The sequence below is a fragment of the Gobio gobio genome (genome assembly GCF_949357685.1).
Source record: "Gobio gobio genome assembly, chromosome: 9".
NCBI classification, from domain to species: Eukaryota; Metazoa; Chordata; class Actinopteri; order Cypriniformes; family Gobionidae; genus Gobio; species Gobio gobio.
In genome coordinates, this window is record NC_137115.1 from 12,433,632 (window position 1) to 12,460,395 (window position 26,764).

The 26,764-nt window shown below is 37.7% G+C and overlaps 1 protein-coding gene across 10 annotated transcripts in view; it reads left to right on the plus strand.

Moving 5' to 3' along the window:
• The window catches only part of arhgap42b (Rho GTPase activating protein 42b), a 225,038-nt gene that overhangs the window by 162,259 nt on the left and 36,015 nt on the right, over positions 1–26,764 (plus strand). For 6 of the 10 annotated variants that reach the window (XM_079826055.1, XM_079826056.1, XM_079826059.1 and 3 more), the window contains exons 5-11: positions 4,296–4,397; positions 8,073–8,183; positions 11,428–11,532; positions 14,763–14,892; positions 15,725–15,825; positions 15,901–16,010; positions 16,994–17,050. In XM_079826055.1, coding sequence (XP_079682181.1) covers positions 4,296–4,397; positions 8,073–8,183; positions 11,428–11,532; positions 14,763–14,892; positions 15,725–15,825; positions 15,901–16,010; positions 16,994–17,050 — 716 coding nt within the window. The remainder of the gene's footprint in view (positions 1–4,295; positions 4,398–8,072; positions 8,184–11,427; positions 11,533–14,762; positions 14,893–15,724; positions 15,826–15,900; positions 16,011–16,993; positions 17,051–26,764) is intronic. The other 4 variants (XM_079826058.1, XM_079826061.1, XM_079826057.1 and 1 more) reach the window with 1 other exon arrangement.

A 26,764-nucleotide genomic window follows, 5' to 3' on the forward strand; every position in this document is an offset into this window, starting at 1 on the left:
CACCTCTTTGATTTCTTCTAAAGCTAGCCTATAAAATGTGCACTAGATAAAGTTTTCCACGGGGAAAAAAACCCCCAGCAGTTTTAATAAACATGAGGTGGGTCACCTCCTCATGGTGGCTGCCATGTTTAGATCACATGACCAGCTAAATACTACTCACTACTCATTATGTGAAGGTTCCTCCATGCCAACAGATGTTAGTGTAAAGTCCAAGGCCACAGTTGTATGGTTAGTGAGGCAAAATGAAATTCTTTGACCACCGAAGGGGTGCTTCTCATTTCTTATTTGCACATCCTCGTTTCTTTTCCTCGCATCTTAGCTCCACCCCCTTAGGATACGAGGGAAGGATACACCTGTGTATCCTCGCTCATGACTCCTCAGGAAGCTAACTCGCTCCCCGCCTCCTTGTGCTGCAATTAGAGAATTGAGATGTCCTTCAAGATGGCTGAGTTCGATCGGTTTCCAGGCTACCGGCTGGAAGACGTAGGAGTGAGGAAACGAGGAAGCATCAATTTGAGTATTGAGAAGCACCCAAGGACTACGTCTTAAAGCTTACTTGTTGCCTCACTGCTTTATCAGGCAATGACTTTGCAGGCCGCATTTGCACATGATGGTACCTCACAAAAAAATTCACAGACAGATTTAACAGCAGCATAATGGTTTATTGATCTACTACAAGATAGAGAGCTTTGTTGATATGTGAGAAATCTTAAAAACATTCAAAGAGAATGTTGTTTAATTGCTAATTTCCTATCAGAAATGTCAAAAACATACATTTAGGGTGTGTTCACACTTGGCAGGTTTGGTTTGATTAAAACTAACTCTGGTGTGATTGCTCTGATAGTGCTGTTCATTTAATTAAGGGTGTGTTGACACTTGTAGTTTGGTTTACTTGGTTCGTTTGGTCCGGACCAAAAAAAAAAGCATTTATTCCTGGTTCGCTTGTTGTGCAAATTGGCATTTTTATCACCGAACCTAAAGGCATAGGCATACATTCACAACCTGATTGGTCGGCTTTTATGACCTATTGCATATTTTGATCGGGCTAAATGCACTGGTCCCATTTTATATGAGGTGGCTTTAACTACTATGTACTTACATCAAAAATGAAGTACAATGTACTTATTGTGTTCGTATTGTATTGCAAAACACTTTTGCTGATATTGAGGTGGGATACGGGTAAAGTTAGGGAAAGTTGTGGTGTATGGGTAAGTTTAAGGGTAGGGTTAGGTGTAAGGGAAGTGTCAACAGTGTAATTATAAATGTAACTACAGAACTTAATTACAGATGTAATTACATGGCGGTATTTTTCAAAATGTAAGTACAATGTAAAAACATGTATCTACACAATCAGTGCATTGTATCAAATGATTAATTCAAATGTTAATACATAGTAGTTAAGGCCACCTAATATAAATTGGGTCCAAGGCACTCGTTAAATGTGCATAGCCTACATATGATGGTATTTTGACCAGCTGAGAACTCGTGAAGAGCTTATCATGTGTGAAGGAGTCAAATGAGCGGCAGGAATCCCTCCGTCACACACACAAACGATGATCTGCTGCAAGGAGGTGCAGTTCTGATGCCTGTACCAAACTGTGGTGCTCAACATCATGATTATGACAAGAAAATACAGGTATGCGTGAGCATTCTGCCCTTTTTAGGGTCTCATCTTCCTGTCTTTGGTTCATTTACATGTGTTTGGTCCATGTTGCGTTCATATTTCATTCGAACCGCACCAGATTTCATTTGCAGATTTTGGTTTCCATCTTTTCAGCGGTCTCGGTCCGCTTGTTTGGTCCGCACCAGGGTTCAGATGTCAGCGTTTACACATGTTCAAATGAGCCGCACTAGCAGAGCAATCACATCAGGGTTCATTTTAATTGAACCAAACATGGAAAGTGTGAACACACCCTGAGTGTGAACACACCCTGAGTGTGAACTCTGCCATCCGAACCCTGGTGCACACCAAACAAGCGGACCGAGAACAAGCAAAAAACAGCATGTGATGTCGCAAGATGCGACCCTAAAAAGGACCGAATGTTCAAGTATTTTTTCTCATCATAGTCGTGATGTTGTCCATTACAGTTCAGTACAGGCATCAGAACCACATTTTCTTGCAGCAGATCTTGGTGAGCTTTTTGTGAGTTCTCAGCTGGTAAAAATACCATCATATGTACGCACATTTAGACAGCATTATTTTGGATGCTTGGTAAGTTCTGTCGCAAAATATTTCATAAAAGGTTTTTTGTTTTGTATATTTTAGTTCAGTGTTAAAAATGACAGTGTGAATGCTAAGTGAACCAGGACTAAATGTATCATTTTCTTTTTAGAACCAAGAGAACCGAACTCCAAGTGTGAGCACACACTTAAACACAAACTGACCACCAACCACAACTTTCAGATGCCGTTTTTATTTTTTAAGCTCAGAAATCGAACATAATTGAACAAATATAGGATTGTGGGATATTATAGTCAGCATAATACATCTATGCAGCCTTCAAAAATCGATCAGATGAAAGTATCTCAGTAGACAAAATGTCACACTATCATTGGATTCGGACGTGCCTTGCCTTCCTACCTCTGTATGGTGTCTACGGAGGCAGCATTTTTTAGCTTTCGGACACAGCCATCATAACTACACCATTGTGCTTCCAACACAGCATAATTGCATGGGTGTCCTTTCAAAAATGAGTGTTTTATGACAAAGTAACTTTTCAAATCTTGACTTTTAATACCCTTGACTTTGAGCCCACTTTGTAAGTTTGTGCTGCTCTAATTTGATTATTTTAGCTGAAGTTTTAGAACATATATGTTTGATTTTTAAATCTGCTGCTCGTATGCTTGAGCGAACAGCTCTTGTGTGCAATTCAATTGAACCTGTATATCAGAGGGTACAATACTACCTGTGTCATTAATGAGTCAGCATTGACTGAAAAATACAGCAGATTCTAACTAACACTTTTTAGTTAACTTTACTTAATGTCTTAACTGAATTGTAAAAATCTAGTAATCTGTATTATTCACACACCATTCCTTGTTTACTCAGAAAACCCAAGTTAAGAATAATTGATTGGTTTGAGTGCCATTTTCTCAAGCAAAAAAACAACTCTCCATTATGGGGATTAGTGTTCCCATTGGTTGGGCACCTGGAACATTCATATTATTATAACTCTCTTTCTATTGATGCAGTAATGCAACAAGAAATCACAGTTATTTGTTTTCAAAGCAAGAGAAGTAATAAATAGGTTGCTTTTAAAAGTTGACCTATAGCTTCTGACTGAATAATTAACTATAGTTAATGATTTAGTCAGAAATTAGTAATGAAACATAATAAAACCTATGTAATATTTCCCTTTATGTCGTATAATGATCATTTAAAATTGTATTGCTAATACTTAACTTACGCCATAAACACCTTGTGAAACTTTTAACTGGATTGATATAATCCATCTATATTTGTGACAATATCTTGCAGTGGATCATGCTTGAGTCACACACAGACTCCAACATTCAGCATGCAAAACACAACAATGGTAACAACTATGGTAGCTATACTAAGTCCAGAGTAAATCTAAAGTAAAAGATCAAGTACTCTCTTGTGTAAGTGAACTATACTAAGTAAGCATGTGTTAGCACAACATACTGTTCCTATTTCACTTTATTTGTTTTTTTAAGGCAATCGGTTTGCATGCTTTTTTTAAGTCTGTCTGCATGCACTGTTTTCCAGAGTTGCATTCAAATGGCAGTAAAGGGGATATTTTTAAAATGAGATGGAAAGAATAGTGTGTGATTTGCTCTTCTGTGTCTGCTGAAAACAGAAAGAGATGAATCTTATTATCTTGTAACTATGTATGATTAAGCATCATCTTTAAGCTTGGTTTGTGTTTTTTCATTACAGAGTGATACTATTTTTATTTATATGCAATATATCAATTATGGGCTAAACTGTTTCTATAGCAGCACCTTCATCTATCAGTAGGAGACGAGAATGAGATCTGTGTGATAAAGCATTAGAGTGCCACCTATTGGCCTGACAGGCACATCACAAACAATCTTTTTTAAAGAACTTTTCACAAAATGTTTGTTTGTTAGGTTTTAAATGATAAAACAATATATATATATTGTACAAAATAAAGACAAAAGTATTCTGACACTTTCTAGCTGTCAAATGTTAGTGTAACATGTTCTTAATTAATGTGAGTCTTTACACCTGTGGTTACTCTGTTATGACACATAGAACTGACTTTATACACTAAAAATCTATTATGCCAGTAACCATTTGTTTTTCATAGGAGGGGAAGAAGAAATTTGACAAGGAGACGGAAAAGTACTATTCCACCCTGGAAAAACATCTCAACCTGTCATGCCGAAAAAAGGAATCAGCTCTCCAAGAGGTGAATCATTCCACAAATAAGTCTAGTTTTGAATTTTCTGAAGGAAATACCAGTGCTTGCCAGAAAGAATCTTAGTAAGTTTAGGTTTTAGTCTTTTATTCTGATGCAGTGCTGCATTAGAAGCATCTTACCATCATGATATCTCGCTTTTGAGCTGTACAAAAGTCTCACAGTAGCTGTTTCCACTCGCCTATTTTTATGCACATTGTTGGATATCACATAAAAAACACTGGATGGAAATTGGAAATGTGCATACATTTTAAAAATGTGCATAAAAAAACTAATTGAGGCGGATAAGAAGACATAAACTACGAAGGAAAGACATTTACAGGATAAATCCCACGATGCGCAACAAAAAACTTTACCTCAAAAGTGGATGTGATTTCATTGTCCAATTTCATTATACAGCATCTCAAATATTGGATTGATCATTCTGAAATGCCTGAGCCAAAGTCTGTCATCAAAATGATTCTGTGATCCCAATGATTTAATTCCCTCCCAGAAGCATCTCACACGATTGCATTCCCAAACACCACGCATCCGAACGCAAGATAACATGACAGCGTTTCGTAATTTATGATGTAGGGGAAAAAAAGACACAGTGGCTTCCCTGATTGCAGCAACGTCCATTTTTATTACAGATATGTTGTGCTTGTTTCCCAGGAAGTGACTATTTTGCTCTCTTGAACACATGGGATGGAAATTGTGCTTTATTTGCAAATGTTTTTGGTGATATTTCAATTTTGCTGAGAGTAATTCACAACTTTGGATGGAAACATGGCTAGTGAATCAACAAATAACTGCACTGTAATGACGCCTTCACATGCTATCAGAATTATCGTAATTATGAGTTTCCTAGTCGGAAATTGGACATGAACACCCTTTGAAGTTGTATTTAGTACTGGGAAACTCAATTTTGATACCCAAGTTTCCCAGATGGGCGGGCCCCAAGAAATAGGCAAGAATAAACCTGGTCTCCTCCATGATCCCTATTCTTTCTGCCATCAAAGCACTTGATTGTAATGAGCTCAAAATTACGAATTCAGAAGTCGGAGGTAGGACATTTTCAATAGCATGTGAAGGCAGGATAATGGCGAGTATAAATGGTTAAAGGTCCCATGGCATGAAATTTTCATTTTATGAGGTTTTTCAACATTAATATGAGCTCCCCTAGCCTGAATATTGTCCCCAAGTGGCTAGAAATTTTGATCGTTGTAAACCGAGTTCTGGGTGTCTCTCCCTGCCTTTGAGAAAATGACAGCCCAGACGAGCTGATCTGGAATTTTCCTGTTATGAAGTCATAACAGGAACGGTTACCTCCCTTTCCTCCGCCCAGAGAATCTGGCACGCCCATGCAAGCGCCATATTTGTCCTCGAGAGATGATGGCTTGTGAACGAGTGAATGCTGGCAGTTTCTCAGTGTTTGGATGTACACATGAAAACAGAAGTCTTTTTTCAGTTCCTTCTGATCTGTGATTAGTAATTTCTGATGTGTAGCTAATTATTCAAGTTCACACAGAACTTTATTATTCGTGCACACGCTGCGGCTTCTCTCTCTCCCGACAGCACGGTGTTTTCGTGTTTTCTATCTTGCGAGTCCATGTTTTTGTACGTCCTCGTCGCGTCTATCTGTTCTTAAATGTGCATAGAGTCGTGAGTTTCTGCTCAACATCGGCAGAGTTACATCTTTAGAGATAAACCTCACGCACGCTGAAGCTCGGACTGCACTGACCGGTCGGCCATCAACATCCCCGACCCCCAGTACTGCATCTGGCCCACAGCGGAGGCACCAAACGCGGCACGAGATTAAGCAGAAGGGGGGTAAGCGTGAGCGTATCCGGGCTAGGCAGCCTAGCCCCACAATAAACTGGATTACATTCGATTACTGCCCTGTTGTGTCTTTTTTTGCGTTGTGTACTCAATGCGTGTCACTGACGCTTTTCATATGATAGGAAAATATCTAAAAATAATGCTATAATCAACACTTACTCGTAACTCCATCTCGACAGCTGTAATGAAACATTGCATGTGTTACAAAGTTGGTAGAATAAGGAGGATGACGCTCGGCATGACTGGGACTCGTGTTTATTCAGAATTCTCAGATACAAACAAATAACTTGTGTTGACAGTGCTCTCACAAATCAGTAGTTACTATAAATAACTTTGTTAGCAATCGCTCCGTCTCTGGTCCATTGATGTCCGGTTCGCGAACGAATCATTCTTTTGAACTGGTTCTTTTTAGTGAACCGAACCAGTTCACCAAATCGGACTGAATCGTTCTAAACGGTTCGTGTCTCCAGTCAGCGCTGATCCATAATTTACTAGAGTTACTTACTTTCTGACATGAGTGACAGTCCCTCCGACTAGAAATAAACTAATAACCTGAAGTATATGCTACTAACGACAACAGTTCACTGAACTGAGACACAGGGGCGCAGCTAAGGGGGGGAAAGTTAGGACGATTCTAAGGGCCCACACACTTTTGGGGCCCCCTGAGATGATCTTGGATAGCTAGATTGGTGTGGTAGAGGGCCCAACATCAAATTCTTTCATAAGGCCCAAAATTGCTAGCGGCGCCCCTGCTGAGACATGCTGAGAAGTGAACTCCGGTCCATCCGTCTCTCTGGCAGGCTCGTGCCTGCTCGTGCCTGGTAGATCTCGTTAAACCACGCCCCCTCCGCTACAAGATCTGATACTCATTCAAATGCAAAGATGTCAGCCAATCACAACAGTGGGCGTTTTTACTGAAGTCTCACAGCAGACAAGCCTCTTGAAACAGGGCATTCAGCCACAGGGCAAACATCAGTCTAGAAAAAATGCCTTTTATTTCGAAATTATGACATTTTATGATGTAAAAATCATACTAACAATATAAGTACACCTCAGGAAACATTATAAAATAATAGAAAAATGCCATGCCATGGGACCTTTAAATATATGCATGGAAGACACCAGTCAAAATGCAGTATGCAAATCAATGCAAGACAGACCAATTGCATGCCAGTATGCAAAATGACAAGTTTAATTTTCTTAAAAAGTATAAAGTTTGCAAAAACAAATAGCAAATGTAGAACTGAAATTGTGGCTTATACAAGCCCCAAATGTCATTTAAAGGGATTGTTCACTATTTTTTGATTATTTACTCACCCTCATAGAATTCCAAGCCTGTTTGACTTTCTTTTTCTGTGAAACATAAAAAGAGAAATTTTTTAATCATTTACTTTCCACTCTTTCCATTCAATTACAATAAAAGGAAACTAATTAATAACACACACGTCATATGAACTACTTGTATAGTCCTTAGTGTTCTTTTTGAAACTTGAAAGCTTGAATTTCTCCTTTTGTGTTTCACAGAAGAAAGTAATATGGGTTTAAACAACATATGAGTAAATAACGATCAAATTTCCATTTTTGGATGACTAATCCTTTTGAAAACATCAGCGTTTAAAAGCTTCAGTTTCTGTTTTTCCCCCTTCATTCCTCTTTCCTGCTGTTCAGAGATGTTCCTGTGTGTTTGTTTAGCTTGTTGCTACACAAATTCTCACAAAGCCGAGCCAGAAATTCTCACATGTAACGATTAACCAAAGCCCAAACACGTCCAAATGAGCGTACAAGCCTGGCAGTCATCGCTTTCTGTCTGTCTCTAGGGTAACAGCTCTCTTTGTTCATTTGCAGGCTGACGCTCAGATTGATAAGGAAAGGCAACTCTTTTATGACGCCTCGCTAGAATACGTCTTCAAAATCCAGGAGGTTCAAGAGAAGAAGAAATTTGAATTTGTTGAGCCGGTAAGATCTTTGTGATGCATATTATACCTCTTATATTTAGACATGAAGTTTGTCTCCAAACTGAAGCTCAAAAGCCACTCTTATGCACATAAACACAAAAACGTATAGTCAAAACAAATCAGATGCCCGTAATGTAATGAGAATCAAGCCAACAGGAAATAGGTGGAGAGTTTGACCTCTGAAGTCACAATCACACTCTTATCATGCCTACTTGATGAAACCTCAGCTGTCATTTCCTGTCCCACAATCACCCCTGAACTATTTAAGTGATAGTACATCAGTCATAATTTACTCACCATCATGTCATTCCAAACCTGTGTGATTTTCTTTATCTGGGCGGCAGATATTTTGAAGAATGTTGGCAAAAAAAGTGTTCTGGTTACCATTGACTTTCATTCTATGGACAAAAAACACAGGCATTCCTCAAAATACATTCTTGTATGTTCCGCAGGAGAAAGTAAGTCCATACAGGTTTGGAATGAATGAGAGTGAGTGAATGATGACAGAATTTGGTTGATCAAACAAGTCTATACAGTAACTGCAACCAAAAGTCATAAATCTCAATATAATCTCAAACATTTGTCCTATATCAAATGATCTGAGATGCAACCCATGTTCATTTTTCGAATCCTTTTCTTTTACTGGATGCGGAGGGACAAAATATCGATAGGGCAATCGTCTTATTTCTAATTAATTTTTGTGAGGAACCTTTGCGTCTAAGTTGATCCTTCAATTATGAACCAATAGAAAGTTTCTTGCTATTAAACATAGTTTGAGAGGAAGTGCTCTTACTATTCATTTTTAAGCCCTTTTCATGTTTGCCATCTAAATCTCCACTCAGAAAATAGATTGGGTAAAATGCACAACAGCTGAACCTCACAAATTACAACAATGGACATAATATACATGATGCATTAATGCATCATTCCTGCATTAAACATATTTATATGCATAAGTGTGAGCAGTAAAGTGAGTCAGAGAATGTGCTGTATAGATTTAGAGGGGCATCCAGTGTTTATAACCTGGCATGGGAAAAACGATGCTGTTAATCTACCAGAAGCACCGCAGTCTGTTCTGCTCTTGTGTTTCGTTGTGTGACTCCAGCATCTTTGAAGTCTTGTGCTAAAGTCACTATCAGAAAGTCAAATTGTTGCAGTGGCCTTAAAGGGTTAGTTCACCCAAAAATTCAAATAATCCCATAATTTACTCGCCCTCAAGCAATCCTAGGTGTATATGACTTTCTTCTTTCAGCCAAACGCAGTCATAAAAATATCCTGGCTCTTCCAAGCTTTATAATGGGAGTAAATGATTGCCTTTTGAAGCCCAAAGATTGCATCCATCCATCATAAAAGTAATCCATACGGCTCCAGTGGGGTTAATAAAAGCCTTCTAAGCGAAGTGATGTGTTTTTTTAAGAAAAACATACATATTTATAACTTTATAAACTATAATCACTGACTTCCGGTAACGGCCACACGCGAGTTGACTTCCAATGGAAGAGTGACCTCTGACCCGACGCATGACGTATGATGTAGGAGTAGCGTAAGCTTAGGTAAGAGTACACGCCTCTAGTGGTGGGCTGGGCAACAAACCTCCTCTTCTCTTATATTAGAATCCTCTAACATTTATCTTTAAAAATTCAAATTTTAGACTTGTAATTTGCATCCGGTGTTTTGTTTTGTCCTATCCTCTGCACTTCCGCATTCGTCAATACATCATGCGTCGGGTCAGAGGTCACTCTTCTGCCAGAATTCGACTTGCATACGACCGTTACCGGAAGCCAGTGATTATAGTTTAGAAATGTATGAATATGGATATTTTTCTTACAAAAATGCATCGCTTCACTTCAGAAGGCCTTTATTAACCCCCTGGAGCCATTTTGATTACTTTTATGATGGATGGAGGTGTGTTTTTGAGCTATCACTCCCAGTATAAAGCTAGGAAGAGCCAGGATATTTTTTAATGTAACTCTGATTGTGTTTGACTGAAAATAGAAAGTCATATACACCTAAGATGGCTTGAGGGTGAGTAAATTATGGGATCATTTTCATTTTTGGGTCAATAGATGAATAACTTAATGCACAATGCACTTACCATAGCCACATCAGGTCTGTGCACTAACAATCCAGTCAGTGTCTTAAGTGAGTTAAGTAAATGTCTTCCCTAAGTAATTTGAGGTTGTAGGGTTGTAATTGTATTTACAATAAATCATTTCTGCCCTTCTCTAATGCCGAGTTCACACTTCCCGATTTTAGCCCTGATTTTGACTCGCCGACAGGTTTTGCGAAATCGTCGACAAATGCCCAAAATCAATCGAATGTAATCCCAAGATTCCTTACATTAGGTTGAACAGTGGCAGAGATAGAACCTCAATTAAAAGGACATGAAGACCTGGATTAGCCTGGCTCCGCCCTCCTACGTACTTCCTCTTAATTTTCATTTTCCTTCAGTACTCCGTCTGGGATTGCGGTATATTATCTGTTTTTCTCCAGTCAAATTTAAACCGGTCCAATCAGCAAACAGAGGGAGTGTCTGAGAACCATGACGTTGATGTCGTGCACTAATTTGAGATGACATGCTTCACGACCAAACGTTAGCGATTGGTTATGGCAGATCCAGAGTGGCTCTGGGCAGATCCAATAGTTTTAAACTTCAACAGAGTACCCGCCTTCAAGGAAGTTAACGCTTGTCAATGGAGAGTGGCCAGACTCTCTGTACAAATGAAATGTACGAGAGTCTGGTAGGACCAGGCTAGACCTGGATGGGCCTAAAATCTAAATTTTGCTTTTGCTTTCATTTAATTGCCAAAAATTATTAGCCATCCAACATTTGATCTCCTCAAAACAGTCACACAGTACACCCAAGGGATAAGAACTGTCAGTTTTTGCCAGTAGATAAAATTAAACACTTTTTATTAGGCTACTGATATGACTAAAATCTCCATCTCATGTGAGTGTACATTGTTTTAAACATTTTAAAAAATTACCATTCATTTATTTCTGTGTAAAACCTTTTAATTATAAAAATACTCCTATTTTAACACACTGTTTTGAAAGTTCCAATTGAATTTTATGTCAGTCTTTTTGATCGAGCAGTTATGTGACACCTTTAGCTATTCCGAGAATTTACCAACTGCCACAAAATATTGTTAAATCCCTGTTTGCACTGAGAAAGTGATACAGTAGATATGTTGTGTTAAAGGCATAATATGGAAACTTGTATTTACATCTTGTTTGGGTTGCAGCTCTTGGCCTTCCTACAGGGTTTGTTCACCTTCTACCATGAGGGTTATGAGCTGGCCCACGAATTTGAGCCCTACAAACAACAGTTACAGTTTAACCTGCAGAATGTAAGTGCACGTCTCCTGTGAGTCATCCAGCTTCTCTTTCAGGTTTTTCACTTAGCCTCCTTTTGACCAAAAATATGCTTTCCCTTCTGAAAATATTTATGAAGCGACATGGTGTTCAAAAAAAAAGGCTTGCACCAAAAACCTTTTGCCCTCTGTTCTTTAGACTGTAACCTGCTCTGTGTGTCTTTGATCAATATTGGCCTTTTATAAACCACTTCCTGCTGCTCGTCAGCATCTCTGTGTCTGGGATCCATGACCTTTGACCTTTTCTTTGCATCACTGTCACAGTAAGCTCGAAGCTGATGTAGATCTAAAGCACAAAAGACCTGTGCTGCAGCACTATGCCAGCACTGCGGCATTCGCTGAATTAACACTGCTGTGAAAGCGTGAGACGTTAGGCTTAACAGTAATTCACTCCCGCAGGACAGGCACCTTTAATATTGTAGGCGTGTCATTGATAGTTCACATTGATGTATTTGGCTGTGATGTCAGTACTCCAGGGAACAATAGAAGGATATGAAGCCATTTCTTTTCATTTCTTTCCAGCAAACTGTGACGGACATAATTTGAATGCAATTGGTGTATATACAGTATACAAGAGGATTTCTGACGGATTTGGTAAAACCCTTGAGTCATTGCTAGTGGGTTACTATAATATTTGCTTTAGAATACTGATCCAAATAATTAGTAATTCATTTAGAAGGAAGTAATAACACACTTGAGTCATTACTTTTGGGTAGCTATAATATTTGCTTTAGAATACTGATCCAAATGGCCTGTAATTCCTTTAGAAGGATGTAATAACACTTGTAATAACATCTGAAACACAAACCCAGAAACTTGCGTCACAAGACCTGAATTGAACTTTCACGTCTTCTTGTGCTTGAAAATGCCCGTATTAACGAGTATCGTTATCTATCGTTATTATATTAACGAGTATCTGAAGTGATCAAAAACAGTTGAGAAAGAAAGCCTGTGTGTATCAGTATATTGGATCCATTTAAAATAGGTTTTAAAGTGACAGCAGCCTAATATATACCTGCTGCTGTCTGTGTCCTTAATGTTAACCAAACAAAAGACAAAGAAAAATCACTCACTGCCCTTGACTGAATAACTTACATAACTTTAATAAGTATTAATCTATGTTTGATTTAAACAGTGAAGACTATGTTGTGCATTTACATATTTTACATTTGGAAATGTTGGTTTCACAACTGCCTGTTTTTGCAAAAACCTTTTTCATGGCTGGTAAAACATTTTTATTGGCGATAAATTTTCTTAAGTCACTTGCCATTGGTAGGCGTGGCAACACGGTTTAGTTAAAGTTTTAGGCCTTGCATGAGTCATTACTATCCAAAACCTTACAAAAAGCTCAAAACTATACAATAACTTTAGTCATTATTAGAGAGTTATCATGCTTTTCACTTTAGAATACTGTTGCAAATACTGTTCTTCTGAAGGATTTTGTAGTACTTGAGTCAGGTCTATGGGTTACCATGATCTTCACTTTAGAATTACTGTAATTATACATTATGCATTGCTCACATTAATTATGAACCTGTATATAGTAGTAGTTCTTAGTATTCCTCTGGGAGGTGTGAAACAAATAGTTGTTACTGATTAGCTAATGGTGCGCGCTATTACTCACTCATTCATTAATCAGAGTTTCATGTTAATGAAGTTAATAGTAGTTACTAGAATGTTTATATTACGTTACTCATTTGTTCCTGTGTTGTTATTCATTAATGACGGAACATTATTCTAAAGTGTTTCCAAAAAGCCTTTATTTACAGATAATATGCCTCCGTAATTATAATGTGAAAGGAAATCAAATTTGTTGGTGTCTTACCCCCACTAGTGTTCATTACAACTGGAAACTGCACTGAATTGTATGTATAGGTGCATTTTTGGAGTTTTACAAAAATGTAGGTAGAGGCCAATAAGCCTAGATTGCATGTGATGCTTGTGACTATTAACAATGTAGGGCCCTATCAAACACCCGGCGCAATGCGACGCCAGGCGCAACGCAAGTGTTTTTTGATAGTTTCAGCCCGACGCAGTTATCATTTTCCAGCAACACATTGTTTAAATAGCAAATGCTCTCGCCCATGGGCGTGCTGGTCTGAGAACGAGGTGTGTTCAGGCTCATTGTTGGCGCATTGCTATTTTGAGGCAACTGAAAACAACTGCGCCATTGACCAACAAAACCTGGTCTAAAGTCAATATTTTTTGTGTTATTTAAAGGGTGCGTTAGTAATATGTGCCTATAGGCGGGTGCACAACACACGTACACTCTGCTTATTACACACACAGGAACGCGCAGCTGCAGACAAACATTTTTAAATATGAAAAATAAAAGGAATAAAAAGTTCAGTCTTTCCGCTCTCAAATTCCACCATGTAAATAGCCAATCCCCATGGTGCAAACGACTTTTAAAGGGAATGGGAGATGAGACTCTGATTGGTTTATTGCATGTTATGCCCCAAAACACACCCATGACTCATTAACAGTAGCGTACCGTGGGGTTTCAGTCAGGGCCTTCACTAACGATCAACACACCCCACGCCACCGCCATAACAACACCACACACACACCAATACATACAAGATACAATCATGCACTGTATGCACTACTGTTACCAGTAGCGCCAACACATCGCTGGGCCTCTGAGGCGTTCTATCACTACACATCAAAATTTGATTGGCTGATGACCCACATCAGTCAAAGTTATGATCAAATGGAAAATGGCAGCTTCAACGGAAGGCTAGCTATTCTACTAGTGCTGGTCCACAGAGCTGTGATGCGTTTAGATGGAAAATACAGCTCAGCCTCATTAAAAATAACAAAAATAACCACATTCTTTCTGGAAATATAATTGTAACGTACTGAAATAGACATTAATTGAATTTCGACACGTTCAGACACACATTCTCGGACACGCCCTAAGTGCACCTGCGCCATTCGCTTCAGACCATGCACTCAGATCGTTAAAATAGGGCCCTTAGAGTGTTGTATGTGGTTTCATTTCTGCCACTTTCTTTTGGAACAGATCATTCAGATGTTTATGTACTGTAGATGTCTATTGCTTATTTCAGTGCCATGTATGGTTTCAAAAAAATTCTCATCTGTCAGATCAATTATGAAAGGCTATTTTTAAAATGGCAGTTGCATTGCTGAGATACGGTTCCCATTATCTGATTGCATTTGTGTGTTTTATTTGTTGGATGAAGACAAGAAACAACTTTATGAGCACCAAGCAGGAAGTAGAAATGCTGATGAAGAGAGTTCGATCTGCAGATCAAGACCAGAAGCCCCCGGGCCAGTGGACTATGGAGGGATACCTCTATGTCCAGGAGAAACGTGAGTGTCATATGGACAGTCTTCAATCTTTCAGGCAAGAGTGGTGAGCAAACAGAAGGACAGACAGCCTGTGTATTTCCATGCCAGGCACTTTTTTTCAAAGCATGGCGAAAACAGGTCTAGAATTTGGTTTTCATGTGCCTTCATATTTATCTTCCCTAAATAACCTCACTCTTCCCTAAATAACCTCACTCAAGTCTTATCCTGTTTTTTCCTGTTTTCCTTCACATTGCAGAGGAAATGCCAAAACAAAATCATGTAAACACATTACTTTTGATTATCATCAAATAATTTCAGATACAACAGAGAATGGCCGATTCCAGGAAAGAAAAACATTGCCCTCTTGTGGACTGATACATAATATACAGTGGCTATTTTAGTGAAGAAGAGTTATATGCTAAATATATTGCTAATATAAAATATATGTTTTTTTTATGTTTTAAAATCAAACTATATAAATATCAGCCAAAATATATTAAATCATTTCAGTGAAAATGCTAATATATCAGCTAAAAATACAAATTATAAATGCATATTTAGTACAAAGATTTTATTTTCAATTTTTAACATTAAACATTTTCTATTCTAAAATATAATTATTACAAGTTACTTTTAAATAATAAAGCTACGTGTTGCCACTTAACCCTTTTAAAGAATGAGTTGTAGTCCACACATGCATATCTTACATGTATTGTGTTGGAAATACATGTTGTTGCCCATATAGTGCTTTTTGGGGGAGTCATTTTGTGCTATTTAGAACCATACATTATATATTTTTGTAAAAATATAATACATGTATATCAGATTTGCACTTTTTATGTGTATGTTGCAGGGCCTTTGGGCTGCACGTGGATACGGCATTATTGTACATATGAGAAAGTTAGCAAGACCTTCAGCATGTGCAACACCGAGGCGAAGCCCACGGCTAAACAGGTACAAGGATGCTCATGTGAGAACAGAGGTGCTGTTTGCATCAGATCCTCACTGTCTGTCTCTCTCTTTTCACAGAATGGTGTCTTGTCAAACCCTCCAGAGAAGTTCAGACTGAAGTCCTGTATTAGGAGAAAGACTGACTCGATTGATAAACGCTTCTGTTTTGATATCGAGGTGGTTGAAAGGTGGGTGTCTGCACTGACTTTAACATATTTCATCCAAAAATAAATATTTTGTCATCATTTTTTCATGTCATTCTTCCATGGATCAAAAAAGGATTTTTAAAGAATGTCCAGGCTGCTTTCTACCATTTAATAAAATGGAAAAATCAATTTGTATTGTATTTGTGATGTAGCCAGGAAAAATGTTGCCAACAGAAACAAAGACATTATTGTTGAGCACTGACAAACCTAACAAGTCTTCAGAAGAGATGGATGGATGGATGGATGGATGGATGGATGGATGGATGGATGGATGGATGGATGGATGGATGGATTGATTGATCGTTGATTGATTGATTGATTGATTGATTGATTGATTGATTGATTGATTGATTGATTGATTGATTGATTGATTGATTGATTGATTGATTGATTGATTGATTGATTGATTGATTGAAAAACAGCATGAACATTCTTCATAATACAACCTTTTGCCATAAGAAAGTAATACAGGTTTAGAACTACTTCAGGGTGAGTAAATGATGACCGAATTAAAATTTTTGGGTGAATTCCTGTTCCTGCTATAGCTTCTATTTCTCTGTGCGCTCCAATATGTAACTTCCCTTCTTTTTTTTAATAGTGGCCTTCATTTCTGTTTTCTGCATGCTTTTTCACAGTAACTGTACATTCTGTCTTCTATGTAATCTTAACTATAATCTTCTCTTTTACTTGCATCTGCCTTCACGGCACAGTCTTACGATATTAGGTGGCAAATATGTATGTATTTATATGTATGTAAGCATTTATTACACTGCGCACACACAGTAGAATATGCATGTTCTACTAACTCTAAGCCAGACCTGTATGTTGGTAAGTAGCTGCAAATGTAACTACCTGTCTGTTCATGTACTTTGCCACCTAGTGTAAGGTTGCACTGTTGTTTTCTGACAGTTTACCTTGTGTGTGCCCATTTCCCTTGTCCCTTCTCTGTGTTTATTTCAATCTAGAAATACCATCTATCGTGGATCTCTTTTCAGACCACTGCAATTTTTCTGTAAAGCCCGGTATGTGACAAGCCCTGTGCCCTACAGCGCAAAAGCATGTTGTAGCGCATGTGTGCTGCTTGTGATCTCATGCATTCGAAACCCCACGCTGATCAAAGCTCATTTCTCACCTCAGTGGTTTTAAAGGGTTGCATGTTGAAAATCCAACACATTTCCTGCACCCATAATTGGTGGGATAACAGTTTGATTTGATTTAAATGGTTGAGTGATTCTAAACTCATTTTGATCTGGATATCACAAACTATCACTTGACATCAAGGAACAAACATCACAAAATCAAATCAACATCATCTATGCACCAGGCTGAAAAACTGTTGAACTAGACAAGATGGAAAGGAAACCATATGAATGCCGTCCAATGGTAGAGTTGAGGCAGATTTATAATAATCATATCTATATTATCGATATATATGAGAAAATCCTAGTGAGCCACCTACCTAGTCAGCCTTATTAAAGGGTTAGTTCACCCAAAAATGAAAATTCTGTCATTAATTACTCACCCTCATGTCGTTCGACCCCCGTAAGACCTCTGTTCATCTTCGGAACACAAATGAAGATATTTTTGTTGAAAGCTGATGGCTGAGAAAGGCTTCAGATAGGCCTCCATTGGCATTCAGTACATTTACACTCCCAAGACCCATAAAAGGCACTTAAAACGTCGTTACAAAGTCCATCTCACCACAGTGACTCTACAATAATTTTACGATGCGACGACAATAGTTTTTGTGCGCAAAAAAAATTCAAAATAACACCTTTATCCAACCTCTTCTTGTCTTCCGTGTGTGCCTCCACGACGCATGCGCGAGAATATGACGCAGATCCGGCGTTCGGACACATGACCCAGAAGCGATTTGTTTACAAGCAGAGGAAGACACGCGTATCTCAGCCGTTGAATTCTACATTGATCGTGCTTTAGGTCTCGGCGTAATGCTCAAAATGGGACTAAAGTGTGCATTTCATGGATTCCCGAACGCCGGCGCTACGTCATATTCTCGCGCATGCGTCGTGGAGACATACACGGAAGACAAGAAGAGGTTGAATAAAGTCGTTACTTTGATTTTTTTTTGCGCACAAAAACTATTGTCGTCGCATCGTAAAATTATTGTAGAGTCACTGTGGTGAGATGGACTTTGTAACGACGTTTTAAGTGCCTTTTATGGATCTTGGGAGTGTAAATGTACTGAATGCCAATGGAGGCCTGTCTGAAGCCTTTCTCAGCCATCAGCTTTCAACAAAAATATCTTCATTTGTGTTCCGAAGATGAACGGAGGTCTTACGGGTGTCGAACGACATGAGGGTGAGTAATTAATGACAGAATTTTCATTTTTGGGTGAACTAACCCTTTAAGTGCCCTTATTATGCTATTTTAAATGTTTCTATTTTTTATGTCTCCGACAATAGCATCCAAGAAAGAAAAAAAATAATAATAATTACATTTTCTCATAATATACATTCAACCCTTTACGGACACACTGAAGCTAAATTCGCCATTGGCTAGTAATTTTTACTTGTAAGATTTTTATATGGAATGCCAGAACAATACAAATGAAAATAAATCTACATAAATATAATATAAAACATACATTCCAAAAACACCATTAAAGCTGCAGTCCGTAGTTTTTCCTCTTTGTCGCCATCTCTATTCGAAATCTGCTGTCAACTTTACGTGAATTGTGCCTCGGCATGGCACAGCACGGATGAATCCAATGTTTTGAGGAGAATTGTGTCGGCTGTCAGTCACCGCGCCGGTGTGGATACTGTCATTCGGAATCACAGATTCTATTTTTTGAAAGTATGACCAACATATGAATTTTCACCGGAATATGTCATCTGAACAAGTAGCTAACATCCACTTTTGTTCTGACCAACTAAGGGAAAAAAGCATTGCAATAAATCGCGATGATTAAATCTAACGATCGCTTATCATATCACATTAAACTGTGTAAATTATACTTTATTTTCAAATTGTTAATGTTAACAACATCAGCATTGCGTGACTTTATTTAATGTGAATTAGGGCTACCTGTAGTTCATTTTCCATTTCTGTGCAGTTTAATTTCTAACTGTCATATACCAACAAATTAATGCGGCGTAGAGGTGAATTGTTCCCTCTCATAGCAAGTACAAAAGAATTGATATTTATCATAAATGCACATAGCAAAACGAGAAAGGCACAACAAAGCAAACTCCGTAACTGTATGAATTAAGCAAACAAGTGTGCTACTGTTACATAATTTAACCATTGAAATGTCTTACCTGTCCAGCAGAAACCCCCCCTCCCAAACACAGAGTTCATGCCACCTTTCAAAAGCCTTGTTTTCGCCTGGGCCCGGTTGCAGTCTCTTTTTTTTCTGTAGCCACTCCGAAAGTCCGAAGTCTTTTGCATTTTACAACGGGTGAATCTCCAGTTGTCACTGATGATTGTCGTTTGAACCTTTCAGGTGCTGTGAGAAAAGGCTACAAATCCCCACCTCCAACATCCTCACATGCAATATAGCCTACTAGCTGGAACACCATATATTTGTGTGTACAGATGTGACGTAATGACACAAAGATGAGCTTGAATTTCCCGCGGAAATCCACCAGTACCACTGGAATTAAAAACATTATTACAAGCTTACTGTTGTAAATCAAGCTAAGGAAAGCAGATTGTTTTGAAAATTTTTGAGCAATTACATAACCAGCCAGTTATGTACTTGCTCAAAAATTTATTTAGGATAATTTTTAACCCCAAAAAGTTACGGACTGCAGCTTTAAAGTTAAGTAAACAGCATAAGTAACAAATAATCAAACTACAAGCAAAATAGCACAAAAAAACACTCTAGAATTACATACAAATTAAATAAACAGTGCTTTTCAGATTTTGTAGTAGCCTAATCAAATGTAAAATAACTGCATAGTTTTCACTGTATAAATTAAATATAGTTGAATCTTATTGAAGTTACTAAAGTTATTCAGTCAAGAGCATTGAGTAATTTGTTGCACCAAGTCTGACTTTTAGGCTGCTGTCACTTTAAGACATATTGCACGGATACTGTACACATGCATTTTCTTTCTTGACTGTTCACTTAAAGTATAACCAACTAGGTTTACTAGGATACTCGCCAAGACGGACATTTTGACACAATTTTGTGTAAAAAAATTGTCCATTCAAGCGCAAGAAGACACTGCTTACACTGCATGCAGAATCATTAGACATGTTGATTTTCTGATCATATTTTACCAATTCCAAACCACATTAATCTTAATAACTACTATTAATTTTGTATTTAATAATTTTAAGTGATATGCAGTATAATTGTTCATGAAGGCTGGAAATGAAAAAAAACGTATATTAAGATGTGCAGAATTATTAGGCATGTATTCTTTTACAGATAAAATGATATTTAACTCAGACTGAAAAGTCAAAAATTATTAAATGGCGATGAGAAGGATACAATACTAATGCAATACTAGACATTGCAGTTAAGCCATGACCATTGGACAGTGAAATGTTCATTGGGTCAGCAGGGTCAGAAAAAAATAGGTGGCGAAGAAAAGACATGTTAAAGGGATAGTTCACCCAAAAATGAAAATTAGCCCATAATTTACTCACCCTCAGGTCATCCTAGGTGTACATGACATTCTTCTTTCAGACGCTTCAGCTTGTGATTCTTATAAAGTGGGGATCATTTTTTAGGATTCTTTACCTAACTTAAGTCTCTGAGATCCTGACACCTTGCACTTCTAGAGACTCCAGGTAGGTTGCTGTTCTGGAAAATGGTGGCACTGGAGACTAAAGGGTTCCTGATGGTTTCACACTTAATTCTTCACCTTAATTCCTAATTCTTTTGCAGTTAAAGGGATAGTTCACCCAAAAATTAAAATTAGCCCATAATTTACTCACCCTCAAGTCATCCTAGGTGTATATGACATTCTTCTTTCAGACGAATATGAGTAAAAATATGAGTTATATTACAAAAGTCTAGGCTAATCCAAGCTTTAGAATTGGATTCATAGTTGCTCTGTTTTTGAAGTCCATAAAAAATGCATCTGTCCGTCATATAACTGCTCCACGCGCCTCTGAGGTGTTAATAAAGGCCTTCTGAAGCGAATCGACGCGTTTGTGTAAGAAAAATATCCATATTTAAAACTTTATGAAGTAAACTTTCGGCCGACGCCTTCCCTGTTCAATTTATGGAAAAATTGTTGAAAGTTCCCCTACCAATCGAAAGACTAACACGACCAGGTCCGCTCGTCATGACATCTCACTTTCAACATTCAACACTTTTCCATGGGAGGCGATCGGCTGGAACTCTACTTGATAAAGTTTTAAATATGGATATTTTTCTTACACAAACGCATCGATTCGCTTCAGAAGGCCTTTATTAACACCCCGGAGCTGCGTGGAGCAGTTTTATGACGGACAGATGCACTTTTTATGGACTTCAAAAACAGAGCAACTATGAATCCAATTCTTAAGCTTGGATTAGCCTGGACTTTTGTAATATAACTCAGATTTTATTCGTCTGAAAGAAGAATGTCATATACACCTTGGATGACTTGAGGGTGAGTAAATTATGGGCTAATTTTAATTTTTGGGTGAACTATCCCTTTAACTGCAAAAGAATTAGGAATTAAGGTGAAGAATTAAGTGTGAAACCATCAGGAACCCTTTAGTCTCCAGTGCCACCATTTTTCAGAACAGCAACCTACCTGGAGTCTCCAGAAGTGCAAGGTGTCAGGATCTCAGAGACTTAAGTTAGGTAAAGAATCCTAAAAAATGATCCCCACTTTATAAGAATCACAAGCTGAAGGGTTGTGAATACAGAACACTAATGTTATAGGCATTATAGACAGATAGGTTGAGAGTGACTCTTGAAGGACCAGCACCACATCCTCTTGTACCACTGTCTGAAAAATTCATCTTTTGGAATCTGGCAGTACGTTTTGGGAGTACATTTTTAGTCCATCTCTGCAGAACGGACTTCAGGATAGGAGATGGACTAAAAATGAACTCCCAAAACTTACTGCCAGATTCTGGAAGATTAATTCTCCAAACAGTTGTACAAGAGGGTGTGGTGCTGGTCCCTCAAGAGTCACTATCAAATCTGTATTTGCTTGTCTTCTGTATTCACTACACTTCTTCATGTATTTTACAACACTTCAGCTTGTGATTCTTATGAAGTGGGGATCCTTTTTTAGGATTCTTTACCCAATGTCTAGTATTGCATTAGTATTGTATCCTTCTCATGGGCATTTCATATTTTTTTACTTTTCAGTCTGAGTTAAATATAATTGTATCTGTAAAAGACAACATGCCTAATAATTCTGCACACCTGAATATGAGGTGTTTTTAATTTCCAGCCTTCATGAACAATTATATACCATTTATAAATTATTAAATACAAAATGAATAGTAGGTATTAAGATTAATGGGGTTTGGAATTGGTCAAATGTGCCTGGAAAAAAAGTTTGTTTAAGTATACAGTCCCTCTAAACCCCTCCTTTCCAAGAGCCTACCCTGCTCTGATTGGTCAGATGTCTGAAATGAAATATGTATACACAGATACGAACAGTGACGATGGCGTCTGTTTTAACATTTCAATTGGAACCCGAGTCCTCATCTTTTGGAAGTTCATGTAAAATGGATTGGCTTTCGCAGTGCAGAAAATGGCATCTTCCCGACATGTTCACCCCACAAACCAAACTCTTTCAAGCATAAGCTACAACTACAGTGTTTGATGGCAGGCAGCCAATAAAGACCATAGGCTGGCATTATGCAAATTTGTTACAAACCTACGTAGGTTCGAACAAGAAGTAAAGCTGGAATTACTGACAACTCATTTCAGGCGGTTCAGAATCGGTTCTTTCTTTTGGTAGACAATAACTTCTATATATATAATAACTTATCGTGCACTTTTATCTTCAAAACTTTGCAGACATTTTAGATTTTCAAACAGCTATTCTCTGCTAGAGCCCGACCAATTTATTGGTCTGCCGATTTGATCAGCCGATATGAGCCTGTCGCAGATGTATCGGCATCGGCGTATATGCAACCGATATGAACACGCGCCCCACACGTTGTAATGGTAACAGACAGTATTGATTATGTGTACGTGTCTAACTTAACATACTGAGCACGCTGTCAATGGCTGAAGAATCCTTTATTTGTGGTGTTGCTGGTTCATTGCGATTCGTGATCAGACTCGGTCACGTGTGTGTGTGTGTGTGTACGGTTTGTGGTTATATTCATCGATGGGATGGGCCAAGTAAAGTTAATAAAAAAATAACATTCAAATCAACCGTGGGTGGATGAGAGATGAATCATTGTGTTTGTTTGATAAAGACATTTTGCGAGCCCTGTGGGCGATTCATTCTGGTTGACGTTTCCCCACATGCTTTCAAAACATGTACTGACAGGGGATCTGAAGCTCATTAAATATGCAAATCTTATCCAATCCTACCCATGGGCATTTACTTCCAAGTCTTCAGTGCGGCACGCCCATAAAAACTGAGCGTTTTTTGAGAGAGCCTAAAAACCAGGGCAGAAAATAGCCTATTACTTATTCATTATGATGTTTTTGAATGTAAAAACCACGCAAATATCATATGTTGACCTCAGACAACAGTATACAAAATAAAAAAGCCAGTAAATGACCCCTTTAACTAACAAGTGTAACCTAGGAAACAGAAAAGTGGCAGGAAACTAAGACAAAGGAACACGTGACAGAATCAAAACACAACTGAAAAATCAAACAAACAGACATGTGACATTCATCTCACAGCGTGAATACTCACACAAAATTATGTCAAAATGCCGGTAGTATCATCGTAAACATAGTCTGTTAAGTCGGTACGATGATCAAAACACAGATGGAGTAGATCGAGTCCATTAACACCCCCAAAGCTTCATAGTCCTAGAGCTTGTCCTGGGTCTACATTTCATTCAGTAACATTAGGCAGTTTTGATTTATATGGTGTTTAATGTTGACGATCACATTATTTTTCATATGCATCTGCTTATGATCGCTCGTTCCTGCCTCTTCTTCACCTGTGTTTTGATCAGGAGATTCTGTACTCATTCAAGAGTTGTGTAATAGCGCCCCCTACCCTATAACAGTAAAAACATGGAAAAATCCTGTCGATGGCAGGAAAGCGTTTTCTCATAAAAGAGGAGATAACAAAAGACAGAAAAAAAATCACTCACGGCTCTTGACTGAATAACTTTTATAAGGGTTAATCTATATTTATACAGTGAAGATTATGAAGTGATATTTTACATTTGATTACTATTTCTGTACCTGAAAATCTAGTTGAAAATTTTCAACTAGAGACCTACATGAAAAACCTGAAAATAACATACAAATAAAAAAATAATTTTCATTTGTATGTTTGTTCTGTTGTATTTATGTATAATTTAATTATATTATGTATACTGCATTCTATATACAGTACTAGTCAAAAGTTTGGACACACCACTGGGAACACAAAGAATATAGGCCGATATATCGATATTTGTATTTTTTTACTTTTTAATATCGGTATCGGTGTCAGCCCCCAAAAACCCCTATCGGTCAGGCTCTATTCTACACACTACATGAAAGGTAATAACCGAAACAGCATAATAGGGGCACTTTAGGGCATCACTCAACAACACAAAGGTCATTCACTAAGTTACCTCATTTTTGCCAAAATGTTAGGCAGCATTGCATGTCTTCTTCATAGAGAAAGCAATCTCATAATGCTTTTTTGTCAGCCGAATATGCATTTTACACAATATTTACATGCTTATAGGAGTATCATATGTAAGGTAACTTCAAACTATTGGAATCGCCTGTGTATATAGTATTTTAAATCAGTCGCTAGTCAGCTCACTAGGTTATGGAACAGAGCTGTACAGTTGTTCACTTAAAAATCCATCTCAAAATGTTCTCTTTTTGGAAAAGTTGTTAAAAAATGCTTCATTATAAGCAGACAGTTTTGACCTTTAATTTCCAATTGGATGATCCACATTCAAGGTCACTGTAAATGATCTGATATGCATACACTTCCTGATATACACAAATCTCTTAATATCATCACCTTAATTAAAACTGCATTGCAGTGTGCTTGTGCTAACAAATGGGATGGTAATAATCAAAGCATAACTGAGCGTATACCTCATTCATCCATGCACAGATTTTAGTGACAGCTGTTGCACAGGCATGGCTGTATATGCAGCGAGGAACGTGTTAATGGCTATGAGCTCGCTCTAATGTTCACCTTGCAGATACGGTTAATGCAAATGCTGTCAAATCATGTGTGAAGAAGATCAATGGGCGATGGGTGAATTATGGGTGAATTAATTGGTCTTTGTGATTCAAATTGGTGTGAATACGGTTAAATTGATGTTTATGTACCTGAAATAGTACTTTCATGCATAATTTTTTCCCAAGAGTGTGTAGTGTTACTGAGCATGGGAAATTGAAATATTTGAATGCCATGCTACATGCTTTTTGATTTTAGTTCAGTCATTTCAAACCCCTGTGACTTTCTTTTTCTTTACTTTTTATGAAACACAAAATGACATGTTTTGAAGAATGTTCATGCTGCTCTTTTCCATAAAACAACATCATATAGTCACCAGGAGTTCTAAAACTGAGAAGGAAAACTCCATCAAACTTACCAATATTACTTTTATATAAAATTCTCCAAGTCTTCTCAAAGGCACAGTATGCAAGTTTCGCCAATTAAAAGGTGTAGCTTGATGATGCCGTGAATGAGTGTAGAATCAAGGGACTTGAAGTCTTCATTCTTCACCTCCACAGCCGATGGAAAGGAACCCAACAGACTCATGTTCATGAATGAGCGAATGTATAGAAGTTTTAATAATGTTACGGTGCACTGTAAAACCAAATTAGTTGGCAAAATTTAAAAAAAATTGCCTCAATTTTTGTTGTTAAGAAATTTAAAGTTTAAGTTAGCAGAACTTGCAGATTTTTATTTTGTAATCATACATTTGAATTACTCTGAACTTGAAATATTTGAGTAAGCTAATTCGTACATTTAACTTAAAAATATCATGTAATCTCAAATTTGTAGTAGTGGAAACTTGACTAGCTTTAACTAGCTAATTCATTAAATAGCACCTTGCTAATCAGTTACACAGTGCTTTGGTAGCATTAGCATAAAATAGCACTTGCTGAATGAGGACAGCAATATAACCCAGACAGCAACACAGTGTCAGCCCAGATCTGGGCCACATCTCGTACATGTGGATTCAACACGTACCAGATGTGGGCTGGATATGGGGTGACAATATGTTGCTATGTATGTCTGGTTAATACAACATATATTTGTTCTCAAACTAAGCTCATTCTCCACTCGTCACCATGATGGTAACCCTAAAAAAAATTTAAACAAAAAACATAACAGAAACTTTTCTAAACTAGCATAACAAATCATTAAACACTACTAAATCTCCCACTTAACATTAATCTTGCACACAAAAAAAAAACATAATTAAAAAAAAATTGCCTCAATTTTTGTTGTTAAGAAATTTAAAGTTTAAGTTAGCAGAACTTGCAGATTTTTATTTTGTAATCATACATTTGAATTACTCTGAACTTGAAATATTTGAGTAAGCTAATTCGTACATTTAACTTAAAAATATCATGTAATCTCAAATTTGTAGTAGTGGAAACTTGACTAGCTTTAACTAGCTAATTCATTAAATAGCACCTTGCTAATCAG